We start from the raw sequence: 22,121 nt of genomic DNA on the forward strand, positions 1-22,121 counted from the left end.
TTTCTTAAGATCCATGATATAATAATCTGTGTGAATGTAATCGTGTTTAAATGTATGTATTTTATTCTGTAAAAAATAAAATTATCCATAACAACAACAAAAAAAAAGACTCAGGATAAACAAAAACCATAAAACTACTGGAGAGAGAGCTGATGAGAGCTACAAAATCAAATGGGAAAAATCCAAGAAAAGCTGGCAAGGGTGAGATAGAGAAGTAAGAGCAAGGAGAAGCTGCAGAATGCTGTGCCATAGAAGCAAGAGGAAAGCAAGTTGTAAAACAGGCAGGTGAGTCACTGCTAGCTGTGTCACATGCTTCAAGGATGGAAACTCGGGTGAGCCTTGAGAACCACCAGGTCGTGGCACAGTGAAGAGATCTAGTGAGGGCACAGATCACCAACAGCCTGGAGGACAAAGCCAAACCACAAGAGATGGTCGGAGGTGATGCTGCTGAGTGCAGACTTACCTTCAGAAAAAGGTGGCAACAAAGGGGAGGCGAGAGAGGGATTTTAGCTCAAAGGTATTTTCTCCCCTCCCAGACAAGCCTGCCCCTTGTTCATGATCAGAGTGGAACTTGGAGGCAGAGAAAGATTAAAGATGCAGGAGAGCACTATAGACAATTTCTGAATGAAAAGAGTCTGGAGAGCTTGTACGGCTCCAGTGGGAGCTCCAGGCTCAGCAAAGAGGGAGACGCTTCCTCCTCTGATTCAGGAGGAAGGAGGAGAAGAGAGATTAACAGATGAAGACAGGGAGAAATGTGGATATGGAGGGAAGGTGAAGCAACTCTGTCTCAGCGCAGAGGGTTCTGGGAGAGGATGTGAGGGCAGCGCTGCGGACAACTTAGATGGGGCATGATGGAAACCACCAAGGCCCTTCCTGGCTGCCCAGCAAACTCCTACGAATCCTTCAGGACTCGGATCACCTCCTCCAGCCTCCGAAGTCCCCAGGCAGAGCTGGGGACTCTGTCACCTACACTTGTTCACTCACTCCCCTCTTATGCATCAGCCACATCCTATTGTAATTATTTCTGTTTCTGCCTTTCTCCCCTTCCAGACTGAAGTCCTCCATGGCAGAGAGCACATCTTAACTTGTCTTAATTTCTTGAATACCTAACCTAATACTAGAGGATATTCAGTTAAATGTTTGTTGAACGAATCAATACATTACTAAGTTATACATGAGAGAATTGCGGTTCAGATCCAGAGAGGCTGGGGAAGGGCGTTTTGGAACCAGCGTCCTAAAGGTCTAGGTTCATTTCAGATCGGAACAGTCTGCTCCTGGGCAATTTCACTGCTCTGTAGCTAATAACCCAGGCTCTGAAAAATGGGAAGCACGGTCTATGGAGCTGTGGGTTTCATTAGCGAATGCCAGGAAAGGCTTTTGAAGTGGCAAAGCAAATGATCACAGAAACTGCCTCTGAGGGAGAAGGAGGACAAAAATGTGTCTCAGAGACAATGGAGCAGCTTCCTTCCAGGATTTCCACCGCATTTCACTCTAACACAGAGGCTCCAAGGCCCTCTCAGAGGCCCTCGCCTCTCTAGGTCCTGAGGTTATGTGTTCGCTGAGTTTGCAAGCAGTTGTGAAAAGGCACAGGAGTCCTGCTATGCAGCCCCTCCCAGCCCAGGGCCACTCTGCCCTCTAGTTAGCTGGCAGCTTTTCCTATTGTTGTGTCCTGAGGCCTCTGCTTTCCACCTTTAGAGCTCCATCAGATCACTCAAATGTGCATGACCTTTGGAAATGCACTTGTGCTTCCAGAAAGTATGTGATCATCTATCACTGCCATTTACCAAGTGTTAGCTAGATAAATAGATACCTGGTAAGCCCTGAAAGCAGCCGCCAGCCCATCTGCACAAGATGTGGTACAGTCTGGGCCACCTGAGCTGCAAAAACCATGACACTGCACAATAAGCCGTGGGAATAGATGGGTATGTTCTGAGGCTTTAAAAAACAAATTTATGATTGACACATTGTATACTTATTTCTAAGGCTGTAGAAATGTAAGACAGCGGTACTTTATTTAGATGGTTGGTCCTAATGTGGAAGAGCATTGCTATGGAAAAGTTGAGAAAGATGGCAATTTTAAGTCATCTGTTTTATATTATTGTAATTCCCCTCTACATATACAAACACACACACACACACAAACCTGCCTCTAAAGTTGATTTTGCTGAAGATGCATTCATAATTAGTCTGCCTCCCAGATACACACACCCTATATTAGCAATACCTGTGATAATAACAGGTAAAGATGGTCTGGGAATTTTTAATTGTCATAGTTGATTACAAGGTACCTACATACTGGAGAAGAGATGAGAGTTGAAAGGAGTAGTAGGAGAAAAAAAAAAGGCATTAGAAGAGAGGAAAAGAACACAAAATAAAAAGATGAATAAGAATCAGCAAGTAGTAGTAGCCACAACTCCTTCCCACGCTGGTCATCAAATCACTTTTAAAAATGTATTTTATTGGAGTCTAGCTGACATACAATGTTGTATTAATTTCTGTATAGCAAAGTAATTCAGTTTTACACATACATGTTCTCTTTCATTATGGTTTATTGCAGGATACTGAATATAGTTCCCTATGCTATAAGGTAGAATCCTATTGTTTATCCATCCTATACATAATAGTTTGCATCTGCTAACCCTAAACTCCCAAAACTTCCCCCCACCCAGCAACCCCAGGTCTGTTCTCTATGTCTGTAGGTCTGATTCTGTTTCACCAATAAATTCATTCATCAATCCACATTTAAACATCTCCAGAGTAGGGGCATTTCAGGTTTGAGAAGGGACTTAAATGACTATATGTCGGATACTAAAGATGCCTTGATTACCTAAAACTGCAGGCTTCTTTCTTATTAACAAAGCAGTTAACAGTCAACAGTTACTCAACATTAAATGCAGAGTATTTGCTGCCACTTTAATTAAAACTCTGGTTGGTATCTACATTAGCTAGATGAGCTTAATTTTAGCCACTCAGAGCTTTTCAAAACTTACTTAGTTGGGAGAGATATAAAGTGACAGCATTTTTGTGTTATTGACATAACTTCAGGGTTCACGCAGAGGCTGAATGGCCTTTGGTCAAAGACACTGTATATGGAAGCTTTTCAGTTGTTGGAAAGTTAAGGTCAGTGACTTTGAATACCACTCCTAACTGTGAAGGTGTATGATTCAGTGACCTCAGAAGAAAATCACCTAGGTGACTATATGGTATGGACAAATTTAACCTCCCATCCCTGCTGGAAAGGCCTCTTGTTCATTCCATGGGAGAAACTGCTGACTCAGTGGTCAAGGCTACTCTTACCCCAACACTTGGCTGTCCTCCTTCAGGCTGTATGGGCCTTAAGGATAAACGCTGCTGGTTCCAGCTCATCACTTAGAGATACCTTTCTGTAAAGGGTCTTAGCTCCTGTCCTTTTCTGGCCAAAGTCAATGCAGACATTTTAGAACTCAATGCCTCTTAGAAAGTCTGGGTCACCTATTTCATCAACAATCAAAGAAATTAAGCTTCTTAAAAAGATTATATGGTTTAATCAGTAAGTCATCAATGTCACAGATATAAATTAGAAGAGTTGGGAGGATTTTTTTTTTTTTTTTTTTTGAGGTCCAGAACTCTACTGAAGTCCAAGCACTGAACCTGGAAAAGATTCAAATCTAGAAGAAAAATAAATAAATAAATAAATAAATAAAAGAATAGAGTGAAAGGAAGACCAGAGCTCAGAGAAAAAGTAGTGGGAAGCCAAGAGGCTATATCATGATTAACACTTGCTTTCTGCAACTCATCAAATGCAGGGTAGAGCAAAAGCAAACATGATAAAAAGTAGAAAACCTTAGCGTGTACCGTTAGAATCCAGAGCCTGTAGAAAAGCAGGAGATGTTGTCCATCTACAGATTTATGGAAACAAAGGCTCTGACACTATTTTAGCGGGAAGAGGAGGCAAAGCCACAACCAGAATTCAAGGACCAAGATCTGAAAATCAAGTAAAACGATGAAATTCTCCCCTTTTTCCTTAAAAAGCTTTCAAAGGGAGGAAACTATTCTGTTTAATGGCAAAATGTATAAAAATGCAAGTAATTCATAGATAATTCATAATTATCTGAATAACTGCCTCCATTTCTTCTGTCAATTTATGCATTTACATTCATGTCTTGTCAATTGTTTTATGTTTGTTGTTCCTGTGTCCCCAGCCCACCTCCAGCTACTTCAAGGCTTATGATTTATCCATGGATCTCTTTCCATGCCTACTGTGGTTGGGGAGCAGCTCAAAGAATCACTAAAATGCCTCACACAAACTCAACTTCTGCTTTTCCTCAGATAAGACAGACTAGTTGAAGTGCCTCATCTAAACATCATGAGGGAAATTCTCCATTTGAAATAATCATTGAGTACCTTCTTTCATCTGCATTGAAGTCACTCTAACTTTTCAAAGCATTTTTATGGTGATTGCTGCATTTTGGTATTCGTTTCAGAAACAGACCCCAAAGAATGGTACAACCACAAATCCACCACCATGTAGGTCACAGACGAGGCTCAGATCCCGCGTTGCTGTGGCTGTGGTGTAGGCCAGTGACTACAGCTCTGATTAGACCCTTAAAGCCTGGGAACCTCCATATGCCTGGGGTGCGGCCCTAGAAAAGACAAAAAAAAAAAAAAAAAAAACCCAAACAAACAAAAACCAAATCCACCAACGAAAGTTCTGTCAGGAGTCTTGGAGCCTTTCATTAAACTGATCACTGGTCATTCTCATTCTTGACAAGAAAGGGTCCATTACAATTCACCTGGCATACAACAGCAGTCTGCCCTCAAGAGACCACATTCAAAGGACGAGTTCTATCAACCCAAACTAGAGAAGAATCCAGAAAGTCAAAATGCAGGCCTTCCTAATCCTTGTAATGTTGAGAGGAAAGACCATTATCCTTCAGGGACCTCCTCAAGTAATGTGTCCACTTTACAGCTTCCTCCCACCCTGACGATTGCACATAGTTTAACATTCCCGGTAAGGCTGCAGTGAAAGCCAAATGTCTCACTGGAGCTAGGTCATGCTGACAGTGATAGCAACTGACAGGAGATTAAAAGGAAGCAAAGATACCGTGTTGAAAATGTCTCATCAAGGTCACCCACTCGTGATAAGGCAAGTGGAGAGTGAGGGAAAAATAGAGGCTTAACACTCAAGAACCAGCAGAGACAACTACATTATCTCATTATTCCTCTTCATTCCCATCTCCTCCAGCCTCCCATTCCTACACAATGCTTTTAACCAAGTCCACTACTTTAAGATTACTATAGGCTACGTCTCCTGAGCAAAGGTACCACTGCTGTAAAAGCAGTGTCACCATCTTCCCCAACCCCGCCAAGCAGAAGTCGTCACTCTCCACGGCACTCAGCTCACTCCTTGAAGACAGATCTTACATGGTACACAACCTTCTCCCCAGCAAACTGTGAACGCTTCCTAGGTTTGAGGCCCAATTTCCTCTTCTTCTTATCGGCCTGCACAATGACAGAGCTAGCTAGCTATCTACTAAAATTCATGATTTTCCTGCTGTAATACAGAATTGCTGCTGAGATGCTCCTACCAAGCCAGGACTGCATTTTCCAGGTCCATTTACATCTAGGGCTGGCCATGTGACTAGTTCTAGCCAATGATAAATAAGCAGTAGTGATGTCTTTCCCTTTAAGGCATTTATTTACAACCCACATCATCTCCAGGCCCTCTTCTGCCTGCTGCCAGCTACATGCAGAAGTTGATAAAGGCTCAAGAGCTGGCTGAGCTATGTGATGGAAAGAACCTGGGGCTCAGGATCACTGCATTCAAGAAAGCTGCTATTGATTAGAAATAATATGTCAGGCTATTACAAGAGGAAGAAATATATTTCCTTTTAAAAATAACTTTATTTTGTGGTCTAGTTGTTACTGGAGTGTACCTTAACAGATACATGTGCCTAAAATGGTGGCATACACAGACATTTAAAAGATAGTGAATAATTGAATAGGGCAGTCACCCATTTGCTTATGAAAGAACCTGATTACTTTGTACTTTTCCAGGAAAGATTAACTATGGATTGCATCTCATGCAATTATATCCAATAATTGTTATTATGGAAATCATCTCAGCATGTCATATGAGACAGATTGATGTTAGTAGAATTTTATTTAATCTTAGTCGTTTCTTCAAATTCATAGATACATATTTAAATTTTGTTGCTGTGGGAGAATGTCAAGGTTGTCATGGCAACAGGTTAAAGCAACAGAGTGTATGTGATGTACTGGGATGCTTGGTGCTAGCCATGCCAGCAAAAACATAAAATAATTATATGATACAGAGAACACTATACTCAGGGTAAGGGTGTGATAGTCAACTATTTGTCTTTCACCTTCTAGGAACCATAATTTAATGCACTGATTTGTTAACAATTTAGATAATACTGCCGGTTTTGAAATAAAATGAAGTTTAGACTAAGGATGAGATTATTTGAGATTATTGGTAGAGACCCATCATTCAGTTGTCACCTGCCTAGAAAAATAGACATGCATCCGCACAGCAAAAGAGTAGGGAGGGGAGAGAAAGAAACTGACAGAGAGAGAGAGGTGGAATGAATATGGGCCTATACAAGTAAAATCTGATAAAGCTGATGAATTGAGGGGGCAATAAATTTAAAGCAAGCAATCAAATTAAACCCCTCCTGAGCAGAGGCTCTGGAGAAAATTTCTTAAGTAATTACCCCAACTCTCTGATTTACTTCTTTCTCCATGCAGACAGGGCCTCTATTGATCCTTTCTCTGTGCATCAGCAGCCCATTCTCTGCAATATATTTGCCACTTATTCATGTTATCATCATTCTCTTATGAAAATTCAATGTTGCAAGCAGGGCTCCTCTGCCTTCCCTGGGGTTATTACCCTTCTCTCTGAGTGACCTCAGGGCTTCAAGGTGCCCAGAAGCAGTGACTATGAGATAGCACCGACAGCAGGTGACTTGGATATTCATTGAAGGACCCAGAATAAAAGAGAAAAGAAGTGGGCTTGGGGTCATGAGCAGTGCCAAGCTGCAAGAGGGCAGTTTGATGGGCCACAGCAATTAAGGGAGCCTAATATTTATAGCTGTTCCTTGGCTGGATAAAAGTAAAGAAAAAATTTCCTGGACTTTTCTCACTAAAGCCCTAGAGGTAATTCAGGAAAGCTTTCAATTCTAAGAAGGAAAAAAAGCAAAAGATGGTGCCCCTCCTTTTAGTCCCTTTCTTCCTCATCTTATACTGTCATTTCTGTTTATATGCACTGATTAAATAGTATCTTCTCCCTCCCCCTTCCAGTTATATTCAGAAATTATACTGGCTGAGTTCCTGGAAAAGAAACCCAAGCTTTGAGAGCCATTCTGGCCCTGGGACAGCCCAGTCCTTATAGGAGAGGGATCCTGAGCCCAAGAAAAGTCAGTACCCTATTGAGAGGCATGACACAAAGGATGCAGGCTCCAGACCCCACCTGCAATGGCACAAAACTATTTCAAGGCAGAACAAGAAGGCTGATACAAACAGAAAGAGAAGCGGAAATTATCACAATGCCAGACGGTCTCAGGTGGTTCCTCCAACTGCTCCTGCTGCAAACCAGGGTCAGAGACATCAGATGTGGCTCAGGAGTCAGAGGAGATCAATAATGCTAAAAAGAAGTGTCTGCAGTGAGAAGCAAATCATTGCAAATTTAGATAAAATGTCCTCCATGTGTGGGGCTCCTGATGGAAGCCCTACAGCTGCCATGGGACATTGCCCATTAGCCACCGACTCCTTTGGGAGGGGGGATGAGGAAGAGGCAGACAGAAAGCACAGGAGTCGGGGGTGTACAGCATTGCATCCTCTTCAACCGAGAAGCCCCAAGAGCACAGTGCCCATCCAGCCAATTCAAAGAGAAAATATCAATTTTCAGTATTGTCATACTATTTTTAGGATGATAGCGCTAAACGATACGCCCCTCTCAGAAGAGACAGTGAGATGGCTCAGCGAGGTTACTAACAGGAGGATAAACAGAAAGCAGTTTTTATTTAATGACTTAAAATGCTTGAGAACTAATTACATTACCAGACACCTTTTACCAGTAACAGAACTAAAGCTTAGGGAAGTCAAGTCACTTTCCCAGTATCCCAAGATTGTGAGCAGTAAATCCAGGACTCAAACCTGCGTCTGTCTCACCACCAAGTCAGACAGTAATCTGAACTCCAATGCCAAGAACTCATTTGTGCATACAACCAAATACGCCCTTTTAGGGTCATTCTCTTCCTCATGGTCTTCCCATGTTGGGGTTGCAGGCATGCACTTGCCCTGTCTGGATTCACAGGAACAAGAACAAATGGCTTCGAAGGTGACTGAGTTTTTCAGGCAGAGGGTGGAAGCATAAAACCATAGATTATCAAAAACTGTAGAAAACAAGGAGATTTAATCCTAGTACCCCACCATTTACTTCCCTCAACAGAGTCGGCTTCAAGAAAATTGGGTCATTGAATTAAAGCAATAAAGTGGTAAATTCTACTGTGGATGGCTCAAACCTCTACATTATTGTTATTGCTATTGTCCAATATATGACATACCATTATGAGAACCCACACTGATAGAAGCAGGGATGATGGAGGTGGCAGAGAGCTGATGGCCAGAACATAAAGTCCACACTGAGGGCACATATTCACCACTTACCAAGGCAAACAGCCCAAGCCTTCCCAACCCTCTTGACCCATTTCACAGACGCCGCAATAATTGTTAAAAAAAAAAAAAGGCAAAGCAAAAAGAAAAATTCTAAATGATCAATATTCATTTTGTTTGGCTTGTGGTTAAAAATTAACCTTCTGCTTTACGAAGAAAACTAGGATTTTCTGAGGGACAAGGCACACCCCCTGCTGGGTGATGTATACACTTGCTATCACACTGACATTTCACAACCACCTCTGGAAGCGCTGCATAACCGCCTTCCAGCTGACGGAACTGAAGATACAGGGATGGGTTTGCCCAGAGACAGGACCTATGGGTTGCATGGCGGTTCAAGCCAGTATCCTTAAAACTTTCAAAGTCAGTACTCTTTCTTGGTCCTCTTTAACCATGCATGTATTTGCCACCCCTTTGGGTCATTGTTCTAAACTTTAGGAGTCATAGCATAATAGTATAGAAAATATAGATTATTGAGCTGAAAAAATCATACTGTAATAAATATACATTCAAAGTTTTGTCTAAACTCCTAAGTGGTTTGCTCTCCTTTGTCTCTTTCATCTCAAATTGAAATATACAAGCATCATTCCAATTACTTGAAGGCTTGGATTAGTTGATTCCAAAGTTCCAGAGGCTTAAAGAGAAGCTCTTCCTGTCCAAAGGCCCTTTTGTGGATAATGGCTATTTGGGAAAGGACCCTGGGAAATGCAGGGTGAAGGGGAAAGAGCAGGGACCTGGGAGTTATCCAGAGGTGGAGAAGCATGACTTCACCACTGGTGGCGTGGAGCAAGTCGCTTCCCTTCTTAGCACCTCAGCCTCTTCATCTTTAAGATCAGAATGATGCCACCAACAACCTTAACGTGGTGCTGTGAGGACCAAGTAGGATCATCTACACAAAACATCAAGCATCAAGCCTTCCCCCCCGACACACACACACTCAAACTAGAAACTAAATTTTCAAACAGACTTTTAGAAACAAAGAGTTTAGTTTTGGTCTCAATCCCTTCTGATCTAGCTGCTTACTGATAGAGCTGTTTCTTGGACTGGAATAAGACAGGATGAGAGCATGTGCGCCGCCCACTGCTGGTCAACGGGAGAATCCATCGAGGGAGGAAGGGAAGCATCAGTTGTTTTGTTGGCTTGTTTTTGGCCATGGCATGTGGAAGGTCCTGGGCCAGGGATCGAACCCATGCCACAGCAGCGACCATGCCTGATCCTTGACCTCCTGCACCACAAGGGGAGTCCACACCAGTTGTTTTGATTCTCACTTTCTTCAATTTTCATTGGCTGCAGGAAGAGGCAGTTTTTAACCTTGCCATTTATAACCATGGCTATGCTGGTATTCATGGCCAGGGAGGTGGCCCTCCAAACAGGGAACATCTGCCAAGTGTAAGGCCCGATGGTTACTTTATTACTGTTCATTGTGTTGTGTAACACGTCTCCATAGTGTGTCATTCAGAGCCTCTCACAACTGCCTGGATCCCACCAGTGGCGTCTCCACGTTTACACTGCCCTACTTTCCCAGAATCTCGACATCTCCAGGGCCATTACCACCTCGCAACTCTCTCACTTATCCTATTATGCTATTATCCTGCACCCAGTGCAGGCTGTTTAATTTTCCACTTTCTGCCACAATATTATGGGCCCTGAGTTGCAGCCGCTGAGATGGTGCCTGTCTGCTTGCTGTTTGTGTGCTCTGCTGGGGAGAAGGGAGGTGGGGAACATCCATTTGTGTACATATTATCAGGGGAGGGACGACGCCAAAACGTTTCAGGGGGCAGGAGGCACCCTGACGGGGATGTTTCAGGCAGAGCAAGAGGAGGCGCACTCCAGCTAAAATAATGAAAACCCATGGTTTCAAGTCACTGCATACCCTGATATATACACACACAACCCAAACTGAAAGAGAACATTACCAATTAGCTGGTAAATGATCTTTACATGCATTCCCCTTAAAAAAAATCACTCTGGAGGATTCACTTTCGAAAGCAGCTGCCTACACAGAAGCCTCTGCCTCTGTTACCGCTCTTTTTCTGTGCTGATGGAGTAGGAAAGAACCGAGAGGGGTTCAGATACAGAGCTGAGTTAAAATTACAGCTGGAGATTCCCAGGTACAAGTTGTACCAGCTGGGTTACGTGTTAATTCTGGTAATACGGTCTTAATGCTGCAACCAATCGACCAAATTAATGTCTTTGTGCTTCCCTGTCCTCAGCTGTAACATGGGAATAACCCTGCTTATCTTGCGGGGTTTGGGGAATAGAACGGACATCGTGCCCATCATCCAGTAACCGACTTTTGTTTATCCCCCCTTCTCTAACATCCCACCTGGCCATCAATTCACACACAGCTTCATCATGTAATCCCAATGGCCCATCTTGCCAGCTACACTGCTTTCCATGGGGCTAGCCTCACCCCACATCACTCAGCCCAGGGACTTAGAACAAGGGCTCTGCAAATATTCATGGAATCAGGGACAGGTGGAATTGTAAGCCTGCAGAACAACTGGTGAGGTCAAAGGAAGAGAAGATCGCAGGGTTTTTTTAGTTAGATTTTTTTCCAGCCACATCCTCACAGATTACCATTAATAGTACCGTCTTCAAAAAACGAACTATCTCTACTTTTTTAGGTACAGAAAAGAGAGAGAGAGAGAGAGCGGGCGAAGTGAAGGAAAAGGGAGGAGGGAAAGAAAGAAGGAGGGAGGGAGGGAGGAAATCAAGCAACCTCTGGGAGCATCCTGTGTCAAACAGCAATCTCTCCCCACCCATTCTCAGTAGAATGCTTGTAGAAAACAAATCAATCTAACTGCTAACTACTTGTAAAGATAATTAAGAAGGAAAATGCAATTTGGGGAAAAACGAGAGGAGAATCTCTTACTCTCACAGTGAAACAGAAATGATTTTCGATTTCCCTGCCATTTTAATATTACCAGTGTTACTCTCATGTTCCAGCGAGGAAATACGTGGAAAGCTGACAGTATATCCTCCCTGGCTGCCCAAGCAGATCATAACCAGACATCATCATTATTTACTGAGCACCTACTACGTGTTCACAGCTCAGCAGCCCAGAAACTAATTCAGATCAGCTTAATCCCAGTGGGATAAAGTTTGAGCCATGCATGATAAAGCTTGAATTAAATGCTTATTTAGAAGGAAGGAATAAGCAAGCTGCCTCAAAAGGAAGGAAAAGGGCAGCAGACCCCACTGGAGGAGGGCCGTCTCGACCTCCCCTCAAAGGGAGTCTTATGTGTAGACCCAGGTGCTGCTGGGGGGGCCTGGGCGGGGGGCGGTGGAGGATAAAAGGCTTTCTGGAGGCCCTCTGACCCCAGCCATCCCACAGGAAATGAGCCAGGAGGCTGCTGGCTGGCAGACAAGCAGGTGTGCCCTTAAGAAGCCATGGAGATTAGCTGGGGCTTATCCAAACCTCTGCAGGAGGCAAATCTCTCCTGGCTTCTCAGGAGACCCCAGAGCTCCTCTGGCATCAAATAAGCCAGATGCAGAATGGACGTCAACTTGGCCTTTTGTGAACCCAGGGCCCCAGCGCAAATCTGGACACCATCACACTCACCAGGGCCCCAATGAGAATGGGTTTTTGAAGAATCTATTTAGAAAAAGGAAGAGAGGGAAAAAGAAATGACTTCCAGGCAGGACCACAGAGAGATGAACCTCATTTGTGCTTGGATCTTTGTAAGGGGGATCATTTTTGCCCACCAGATTGAACCAAAAGGTACTTCTTTCTCTAGAAAATGTGGCTTCTGGGGGAAATAGAGGGTATCTGCTCTTCAGCAAAGGTAAAAGCCATAAGATTCAAAGGTTGAGAGTTCCGCTTCCCAGGAGCCCTAAGGGAAGCAGTTAGCAACCTGCGCAGAGCGGGGAAGGGGCCACATCAGTGCAGAAGACTTGCTGTATTTTCTGCCAGAGTCTAAGGATGTGGAGATGGTGCTGACTTCACATCCAGCAGGTACGCACTGGAATCCTGATTCTGCGTTGAGGGAGCCGTGTGACTGTGAACAAGTCACTTCACCTCTCCAAGCATCTGTGTTCCCATTCTAAGAGGAGTCTGACGATGGCTCCTTCACGGAGCCCTGTGAGCAGTAAGCAGGATAATTTATATAAACACCTAGCACAGTACCCAGCACATAGAAGGTACTCCATACAAGTTTTTCTTCCCCCCTTTCAACAACTCAATTCTCCACATAAACAGCAGATGAAATCCTTGCTATCTGACACTCGTGGAAGCTCACTCCCAGTGAGGCTAAGTCACTTTCCTAGACCTCACTTGGATGGAACCCATGGGGGGCAGCAGCCAGATGTCCCCGATGGCCCGGCCCGGCGGGGCTGTTGGATGGGCACCATAACAATGACTCACTCGGTACCCAGTCTCCGAAAGGTCCAGTAACAGCTGTGGCAGAAGGATGGCCTCAGAATCAGATGCTAGCGGGCCACAGGCCACCTCCTGCAGAGGTGTCCACCAGGGCAGCCATTGTTGTGCCTGCCTCTCACACGGCACAAACTCACCCCAGAAATATGGGATGGCGGGGGCTTGGGGCGTAGCGTGGTGCTCGTGGTTACGGCTAATAGCATAAACAAGAGCTCTCTCACCCTTTTTAACTGACTGTGCCACATACACAGCCAGGCACAAGACAATTGGCTCTGGAATGGCTGAAACGCAGAGAAGATGTCCGTGATTCAATAGCAGCAATACCTCTAACAGGAATTTTGTTTTCACCTCAGACCCCAGCCCACCCTGCCTACACGTGTGCCACGAGTGGGAACACACCCCTGCCAAGATAGCACAGCCTTCTCTCTGGCCACCTCTCAGGTCATTTCTAGGGCAGAGAGGTTCTCTGTGGGAGGCCAGATGGTGGTCAATTCTGTCTTATGGCTTCCCAGAAGAGGCTGAATTTCTCCTATTTGAAACACCCTATCACTAATATCAAAACTTACATAATTTTAGAACTAGAAGAAAGCGTGTATGTGCTGTCATTTTACAAATGAGGAAACTAAAGGACATTGAGGGCTGAGGAATAAGTCTCCCAAGGCCAGCTATCGATCCAGGGCTGCCCTCCTCCACTGGGTGAGCCAGGGCTTATGGGCCCAACCCTGCACAACCATTTTCATCACGATAGAGCTAACTGTGCACAGAGCTCATAAGAAAGGCACTAGAGGTCAAGTGTGATAAGAATGCAATTAGCATCTCAAATATTCAAATATTCCATGAAACAGCCTCAGAAAAAGTAAATACAATGGAGATGGTAAATCACTACAAGTTAGGTCTTCAGTTTAGTCTCATTATGCCTGATAGAGTTGTTTCATTCAGCTATAACACACTGAGCACCTACTATGTACCAGGTATGTCCTAAGAGATAAGAATACAAAGATGAACAGCCACAGTCTCTGTGCTCAAGACATTCATTGCCTAGGAAGAGGTAAATGCAAGCACTGCAGAAAATAAATCAAAGACCTAAATGTAAGACCTAAAACTATACAACTCTTAGAAGAAAATGCAGGGGAAAAGTTTCATGAGATGATTTGGCAAAAATTTCTTGACTATATCATCAGAAGCCAAACAGGAAAAGAAAAAAAAAAAAAGGATAAACTGGACTACATCAAAATGTAAAACTTCTATGCATTACATGACATGATTAACAGAGTGAAAAGGCAACTCACTGAATGGAAGAAAATATTTACAAGTCGCATATCTGATATGGAATCCAGATTAAAAAAAAAAAAAAAAAAAAACTCCTACAACTCAACCACAAAACAAAGAACTCAATTCAAATATAGGCAAAGGGTTTGAATAGGCATTTCTCCAAAGATGACATACAAATGGCCAACAAGCACATGAAAAACGCTCGACATCACTAACCAGGAAAATGCAAATCAAAATTGCAATAAAATACCACCGCACACCCATGAGAATGGCGACTATCCAAAAACCTGAATGTTTAAGTGCTAGAAAAGATGCGAAGTCAACTCTTAATGCACTGTCGGTGGAATGTAAAATGATGCAGTCAAGGAGGTATATTTGGTGCCTCAAAAACTTAAAAACCGAACTACCATATGACCTCACCATTGCACTTCTGGGTACATATCCCAAAGAACTGAAAGCAGGGTCCTGAAGAGATATGCATCCCTCCATGCTTACAGCAGAAATATTCACAATAGCCCAAGGGTGGGAGTGATCCACAGGTCCATCCACAGATAAGTGGATGAATCAAATGTGGTACAGAATCAAATGTGGTATAGACATACAGTGAATGTTACTCAGCCTCCACTGAAAGAAGGCAGTTCTGATACAAGCTCCAATAATGATGAGCCTTGAGGACTTATGCTAAGTAAAATAAGCCAGTCACACACACACCAAAACTGATACTGTATGATTCCAGCTCTATAAAGTACCTAGAATTCCTGCTGTCTATAGAGACAGAAAGTAGAGTGGTAGTTGGATGGGCTGGGGAGGGAGGAATGGGCAGCTACTGACCCACAGGTGCAGCGTTTCACTTCTGGGAGATGAAAACAGCTCTGCGGATGGATGGTGGCGATGGCTGAACAATGATGTGACTCTACTTAATGCCACTGGACGGGGCACTTAAAAATGGATGGATTAGCAATGGGATCCTGTTGTGTAGCCATGGGAACTCTGTATAGTCACTTAGCATGGAATATGTAATGTGAGAAAAAAGAATATATACATGTATGTGTAACTGGGTCACCATGCTGTATAGCAGAAAAAATATATAAATAAATAAAAGATTAAAAAAATGGTTAAGTCAGTATTTCTTTGGCTATGTGTACTTTACCAAGGTTAAAAATAAAATACAGACACTGCAATCAGTAACCTCACCAAGAGGTAACTTAAGTCTCTGGTTCCCCAGCTCACAAGAGACCACGCTCGGGGAAGGCCCTAGAGAAAGCGCACGGAGGACTGTGAAGATTCTGGGCAAGGACGGAACACTGAGAGAAGCAAGCGGGAGGCCGTGTTCAAGAAAGCTGGTCAACTGCGCAGCCCTTGCCGGTTTTTCTCGCAGACCCTAAGCTCCAGCAGAGGTTTATAAAACGGCTCAGGTGAAATTTCTCCATTAATAGACATCATTTTCAGCACCATCGTCACGGAAGAGACATTAGGACACGCTAAAAACTTCTCCATCGTTATCTTCTGCTTTTGACCCTTAAGAGGTTGTGTTTTGTGCCTTCAGATGGGGGTGATCTTTGTAGGGATCTGTAGTACATCTTAGAAACAAACTATTCAACTTGCTGGTGAGGACTTACCAGTTCATGTCTAAGGGATGGTCTAGGATCTTGGTTCCCTCCACGGGGCCTCGGTCCTGGAGAAGTGAGAACAGCAGGATGGGGAACACCAGCATCTTCGCTGAGAGGGGGGAAAAAAGGAAAGACACATTACCTGAGGCGAAGGTGAAAGAATCTCCCCAAAGTCCCACCATTTATAAATTTCATGAAACTCTGGGGTGCCCTTAAAAAGCCACACCTCTACCCACAGCACTTAGCAAGCTTCCTTTCTGTCTTCTTCAGGCTCAGAGCGGGGCTGAGCTGGGAATGTACAGAAATAAGACGCAATCCCTGTGTCTGCTAACTTGACATGTTCAAGAGTGAGAAAGCATTAGGCATGAATTACACTCTCAGAATAGAAGATATATTGTGGTTTTGCCTGGATGAACTAGAGGAAGCACAAGCATGCCCCTCACACCACCTTCAGGTGAGAAAGGTAAAGCTCAGAGAAACAGAAGGTTAACTAAGAAGCAAGCGCCATGCAGTGAATTTTGCCCCAAACACGTGTTCCCTGGTACCCAGCATCCTTCTCCCTAGATGCCCAGTCTCTGCCTGGACTTGGCTGGGGCCCAAAGCTGAGGCTGAAGGCATGGGATTCCCTCCCTTTCCAAGCCTGCTTGCCTCCCCCAAAGGAGACTCTCTGTTCCTTGGCTACAGAACATGCAGCCATACCTCTGCTCAGAAAGGCAAGCAGCCAGAGAGTGCGAATGGCAGACCCATCAGCCCCACTATCCAACCTGCAAGGCTGGCAGCGCTGTCTTCACAGATTAAATATGACACATCACGAGGATCCCGGGGCCCGGATACACCTCCCTGCCTGACAGGCTGGGTCAGCCTAATTCCCAGCCTGTCTCAGACACCCAAACAAATGGACACATGTTCCTTGATACAAACTTGTGTTTTTGTGTGTGTGTATAAATGTGTGTGTGTGTTTCAAAGCCTCCAGGCAACTGTGTGATCATCAATTAAATATTTAACAGATCTCCACTGACCTCTGAAAGGAAGGCATCCTCCGCCCGCTCTTGAAGGAGCAGCATCAGCTATTTTTAAAAGACAGCTTCAGAGTTCCTGTTGTGGTGCAGCGAAAACAAATCTGACTAGTATCCATGAGGATGTGGGTTCGATCCCTGGCCTCAATCAGTGTTGTGGGTTCGATCCCTGGCCTCAATCTGGTGTTGCCGTGAGCTGTGGCGTAGGCTGCCGACGTGGCTCAGATACTACGATGCTGTGGCTGTAGCGTAGGCCAGCACTGTAGGTCCAATTCGACCGCTGGCCTGGGAACTTCCATATGCCCTAAAAAGCCAAAAAATAAAAAACTGTAAAAAAGGAAGCTTCTCGCCGTCGCTGCTGTGGCATGAGTTCAATACCCAGCCTGGGAACTTCTATAAGGCGCTGCAGTGGCTGGGAGGAAAAACAAAACAAAACAAAACTATACACTACAACACAGCTTCTCTATCGGTCCGTGGAATGGATTTAAACCTCACTGAAGAGCCCTCACTGTCTTTTGTCCTGGATCCATCCTCCAGGCTGAATGAGGCTTTTAGAACCAGCAAGAACCAGATGGCCCTCCAAGAGCATTTCTGAATGTTTGGATCTGAGTCACTTGTACGCGGATGTCTTCACAAAATAGCAATCTGGGTAACAGCCTCCAGGCTGAGTCCAGCTTTCCAGACAGCCCATCTTTGCCCACAATTGAGAAGACAAGCACAATATTGTAGGGTTCCACCAAAATATTACAGCATTTATCTATATGTGTAGCATCAAATACAAGCAGAGTCCCTGCCGGGCCGTCACTACAATGTCAGTTCACCACGACTACATGTCCCTCCCCAATTATTTTTCTCATTCCCACTGTGGCTACAATTCCTCTCCGAGCCCAGGCATACAGCCAGCTTTGTGAATCAGCCAGCAGAGGGTACTACAATACTGGTGCAATAACCCAAATCACCGCCAAGTCAGAGCTGAAAGATTTGGACTAATCAAAATGGGCTCCAGTTTTACTATGTTCTGGGAGCTCTGAGCCAGAAAGAGGAGGGCGGTGGGATGGGAGAGATGGGAGCCAGTAACGCACTGAGAGATGGGCTTTCTCTGGGGAAGGGGGTCCAGTGAAAAAAATTCAAGGGGAGGGGCAACCTAGTTCCAAAGGGGAAATGTGTGGGGGGGGAATAAACTAGGAGTTTGGGATTAACATATACACACTACTAAATATAGAACAGATAACCAAGAAGGACCCACTGTATAGCACAGGGAACTCTACTCAATATTCTGTATTAAACTATACGGGCAAAGAATCCAAGAATGGATATATGCACATGGAATAACCGAACCACTTTGCTGTACACCTGACACTAACACAACATTGTAAGGCAACTACATGCCAATAACATTTTAAAAATAAATACTGACCTCCTCCATTGAAAAAAGAAAGTCAACCCAGCACTAGGACTTGTCAGTATTTAGCCTAGAGAAAATTTATGTGTATACAAACACCTGTTTGTGGATATTTAAAGCATTTGTATTCACAACCACCCCGAACTGGGAACAATCCAAAGGTCCTTCTACTAGCAAAGGGATTAAACCATCCACACATTGGAAGATCACTCAGCAACTACAGGACAGATTATGGATACATACAACAAAACGGATGAACTTCAAAGGTATCACATGAGTGGAAGAAGCCCTTCTCAAGAAGTTCCATTTGCCTGATTCCATTTGCATGACATATTCAAGGCCTCAGCATTGCCAGGGATTGGGGATGAGGACAGGGGATGACTGCAAAGGAAACAGCATGGAAGAATTTTTTGGAGTTGATGTCCCCGCTGTATATCCTATTTGGGTGATGATTCCATGATAAAATTCACAGAACTATACAAGCAAGTACAAGCTTCACTGTATGTTAATTAAAAAATAAATTGTGGAAAACAAGCAAATAAATAAAAAGTGGAGATCCTGTCATGGCTCAGCAGTAACAAATCCAACTACTATTCCTTGAGGACACAGGTTTGATCCCTGGCCCCACTCTGTGGGTTAAGGGTCTGGCATTGCCATGAGCTATGGTAGAGGTCACAGACGCAGCTTGGATCCCGAGTTGCTGTGGCTGTGCTGTAGGCCGGCAGCTACAGTTCCAATTCAATCCCTAGCCTGGGAACTTCCATGTGCCACCCTAAAAAAAAAAAAAAATTTCAGAAAGAAAAAAATGGCACATAAAAAAATCAAAGGAGTGTAACTGGAGAGCTAGGATAAGTAGATAGAGAGGGAGATTGATTAATAGTCCTTGTCGAGAATGGAGGTAAAGCACAGTCAGCCAGAGCAGAGCTGAGCCTGGAGGACAGGCTGCCAGGGAGGAGGTGAGAAGATGGGGCTCATCACCGCCAAGTGGTTGAGGTGGGGTTTCGCTGAATACTCGCAATTCAAGCTGAGGGGACCAGAGGAGTCAACTGGACTCATGTGAAACTGACTGAGCAAGCAGGCTGCTAATCAATGTTCCTACAGCCCCAAGGGACTCTGCTCACCCTTAGGAGCCAACATTCACAGCAATGCAGGGACTGCCTCAAGTGACTGCCTTACCCCCAACTCACTGCTTAGGAGGAGCTTGTTAGATTTGAGCAGAGGTTTGGTTCAGAGAACAAGTGATAAACAAAAGCTAGACAGATCTAATCAAAGCTCTTACCTACAGACAAGGAACCAGGAAGAGCAGAGTGACATGAGTTCCCCAAATCACATAGCTTGTGATCCTTCCCAGGGGTCCTGAATCCCAGCCCTGGGCCCCTCCCATCATTTCTCCAGCCCGGGATGCTACGTCTTCTCATCTTGTCCTGAGCAGGTTGAGACCACGGGTTCCACTTGAGAGGAAAACAAAGGCAACTCCAGGAACATTCCATGACAACACATAGAAAAATCCATCACGCCCCTTAACCTTTTATCTGGCACTGTTACTCTTGTTCTTTTCTCAGACAAACTGCTCACTTTTTCCTGGGCCTGATTTCCTCGTCAGCCTCCTCTTATTCATGCCATTAAGTACAACAACAGGCCTGGATAATTAAAAAGATAATCAAAGTTCTTCCCTAACCCATCACTTCTTCCATCCTATCTATGTTTTTCACTCCCATCTAGCTTTAGAGAGCTCCAAAGAGAGACGACAACCGTGGTTCCCTTGGATGGACTGTTACAAGAGAAGTCTTCACTGAAAAAGCTGAGATCAAGGAACTGGCCCAGCCCTGCTAATTACTGGATGTGAGGTTTTAGGGAAGTCACTTCTTTCTGGAGACTTAATTTCTTCCTCTATGAAGGCACCTTCCAGTCCTGCAATGTTACATTCCATGTTAAGTCTTACGTGTAGGTGGCAAACGACTAAACTGATGCTTAAAAGGATGGGTATGTCTCAGTAATTCAGCCAACATTGAGAGGCTATTCTACTTTTAAGCTACACACGAGCCATGAGGTATTTAACAATATGTACAAAATGAATATAGCCTTAAGGACACACAACCTCATGGATCAGAACAAGGTACAACTGTCGAGATTTAAAGGATCTTGAGTCAAAGAACACCATCCTACTTAGACCCACGCGGGTCATTTGTTTAACCTCTCTGAACCTATTTCTTCATCCATAAACTGTGAGTAATAATGGCTCCTTCTAGGAGTGAAAAATAAATGAGGGTATATTAGGTTTTATTATTAACTCATATATATTACTGCCCTACCCTCCTGAAACAGCATTTTTCTTTCTTACCCCATACTTTCTTGCGAATAACCTCCATTTTTAATCTCCTCTCTTAAGGTTGTATTTTCTATTAGTGCTTCAAGAGGCAAGTCAAGTTGCTCTTTCCACAAAGACTTACCTGTCTGCTCCAGCCAACACAAACCTCCCTTGTCTCTGGTTTCCCATCACCTTTAAAGAATGCTGATGTGGTCTTTTCTATCACTTTGGAACGGACTTAGGTTATGTGTAGTTTTAAACTCTCCTGAACTCCAGCTTATGTTGCCAACTGTCTACAGAGACATCAAATTCTACATGTTTCAAGTAGAATCTGTAAACTTGTCAAAGACCCTACTCCTTTCTGGGGGCTCATTTCAGTGAAGAGTTTCTCAGTTACTTACATGACATAGCTACGTATTTTTATCATGTTTCTTCTCCATCACAGCCTCCTCCAAACCATCCTATTAATTCCACCTTTCACGCCTTCTTCAAATCATCCTTTCTCATCTCCTGACCAGATTAATGAAATAGCAGAGGGCAGAATGTATCAGCATCACCCAGCAAACTTTTACAAAAATACCCTTATTCACCTTCCCATCACCCCTTATGACATCAGAAACTCAGCTGAAGGAAAAGACAGAAGACTAAGGGAAAAAAACTAGGCTCATGTATCCTGCAAGAGCTTCCCAGGTTATCCTGATCCATTGCCCACCATCGATGGAAAACCACTGCTTTAAACCTTTCTCCTCTCCAATCTCTTCCCCGTTTGCTGCCCCAGCTTCTTTTCAAAACCTCCAACAATAATGGCTCCTCACTCCCTTTCAGAAACAAGCAAACAAGCAACAGATTCTTTGGCCTGGCTTTCACATTCTAGCTCTAGGCTACTTCCTGACTGGGTTACCCCCCTTCCTTCCATGCCCCGTGAGTCCCAGCCAAACCAAACTCAACCTTGTTCCTCTAGACACACCGTACCCTTGCTCAACTCCGCGTCTTGATTTGTGCCATCTCAGCTTCTCAGGGTTCCCTTCTGCTCTCATCTCACCACCCCTACCTGGGAAAACTCCACTGAACTTTCAACGTTCAGACCACCGCCATCTCCTCCACGAACTCTTCCCCAATTTCGACCCTCTTCCAGGCAAAGTTAGTTCTTTCTTCCTCTACACTTTCCTCTCACTCTCTTCGAGGTACTAATCTACTGAACAGCACTGTGGGTTGGCCATCTCTTGACACCCTCCAGAAGGATACAGGTTCCTCCTTTGGTCCCCTAAGTAATTGTTTATAATCTCTGTATAGTTAAACCCTATTCTACTCCATGTGTGTATTGGGGGGGGGGGGTGTTTCATAACCTGTTTAATCTACTAATCTAGACCAGGAACGCCTCAAAGATGGACACCATCTTGCCCTTCTCTGAATCCAGAGAACCATGCAAGCGTCTCTAAGTTTACTGGGCACTACATAAGTA

The 22,121-nt window shown here is 44.2% G+C and overlaps 1 protein-coding gene across 27 annotated transcripts in view; it reads right to left on the reverse strand.

Annotated features, from left to right (window-relative positions):
• LOC102164776 (uncharacterized) overlaps nt 1-22,121 on the reverse strand; it is a 441,263-nt gene that overhangs the window by 185,756 nt on the left and 233,386 nt on the right. For 25 of the 27 annotated variants that reach the window (XR_014815495.1, XR_014815491.1, XR_014815506.1 and 22 more), the window contains one exon: nt 15,943-16,042. Coding sequence is in view for 21 of the 27 variants with exons in the window: in XM_084976393.1 (XP_084832519.1) it covers nt 15,943-16,042 (100 nt within the window). In the remaining 6 variants the exon portion in view is untranslated. Of the gene's footprint in view, nt 1-15,942; nt 16,043-16,952; nt 17,070-22,121 lie in introns of those variants that run through there. The other 2 variants (XM_084976390.1, XM_084976408.1) reach the window with 1 other exon arrangement.

This window comes from Sus scrofa, chromosome 9, assembly GCF_054392235.1.
Source record: "Sus scrofa isolate SSC_HxYL_T2T_F1_AM1 chromosome 9, Sscrofa_HxYL_maternal_Yorkshire_Landrace_v2.0, whole genome shotgun sequence".
NCBI classification, from domain to species: Eukaryota; Metazoa; Chordata; class Mammalia; order Artiodactyla; family Suidae; genus Sus; species Sus scrofa.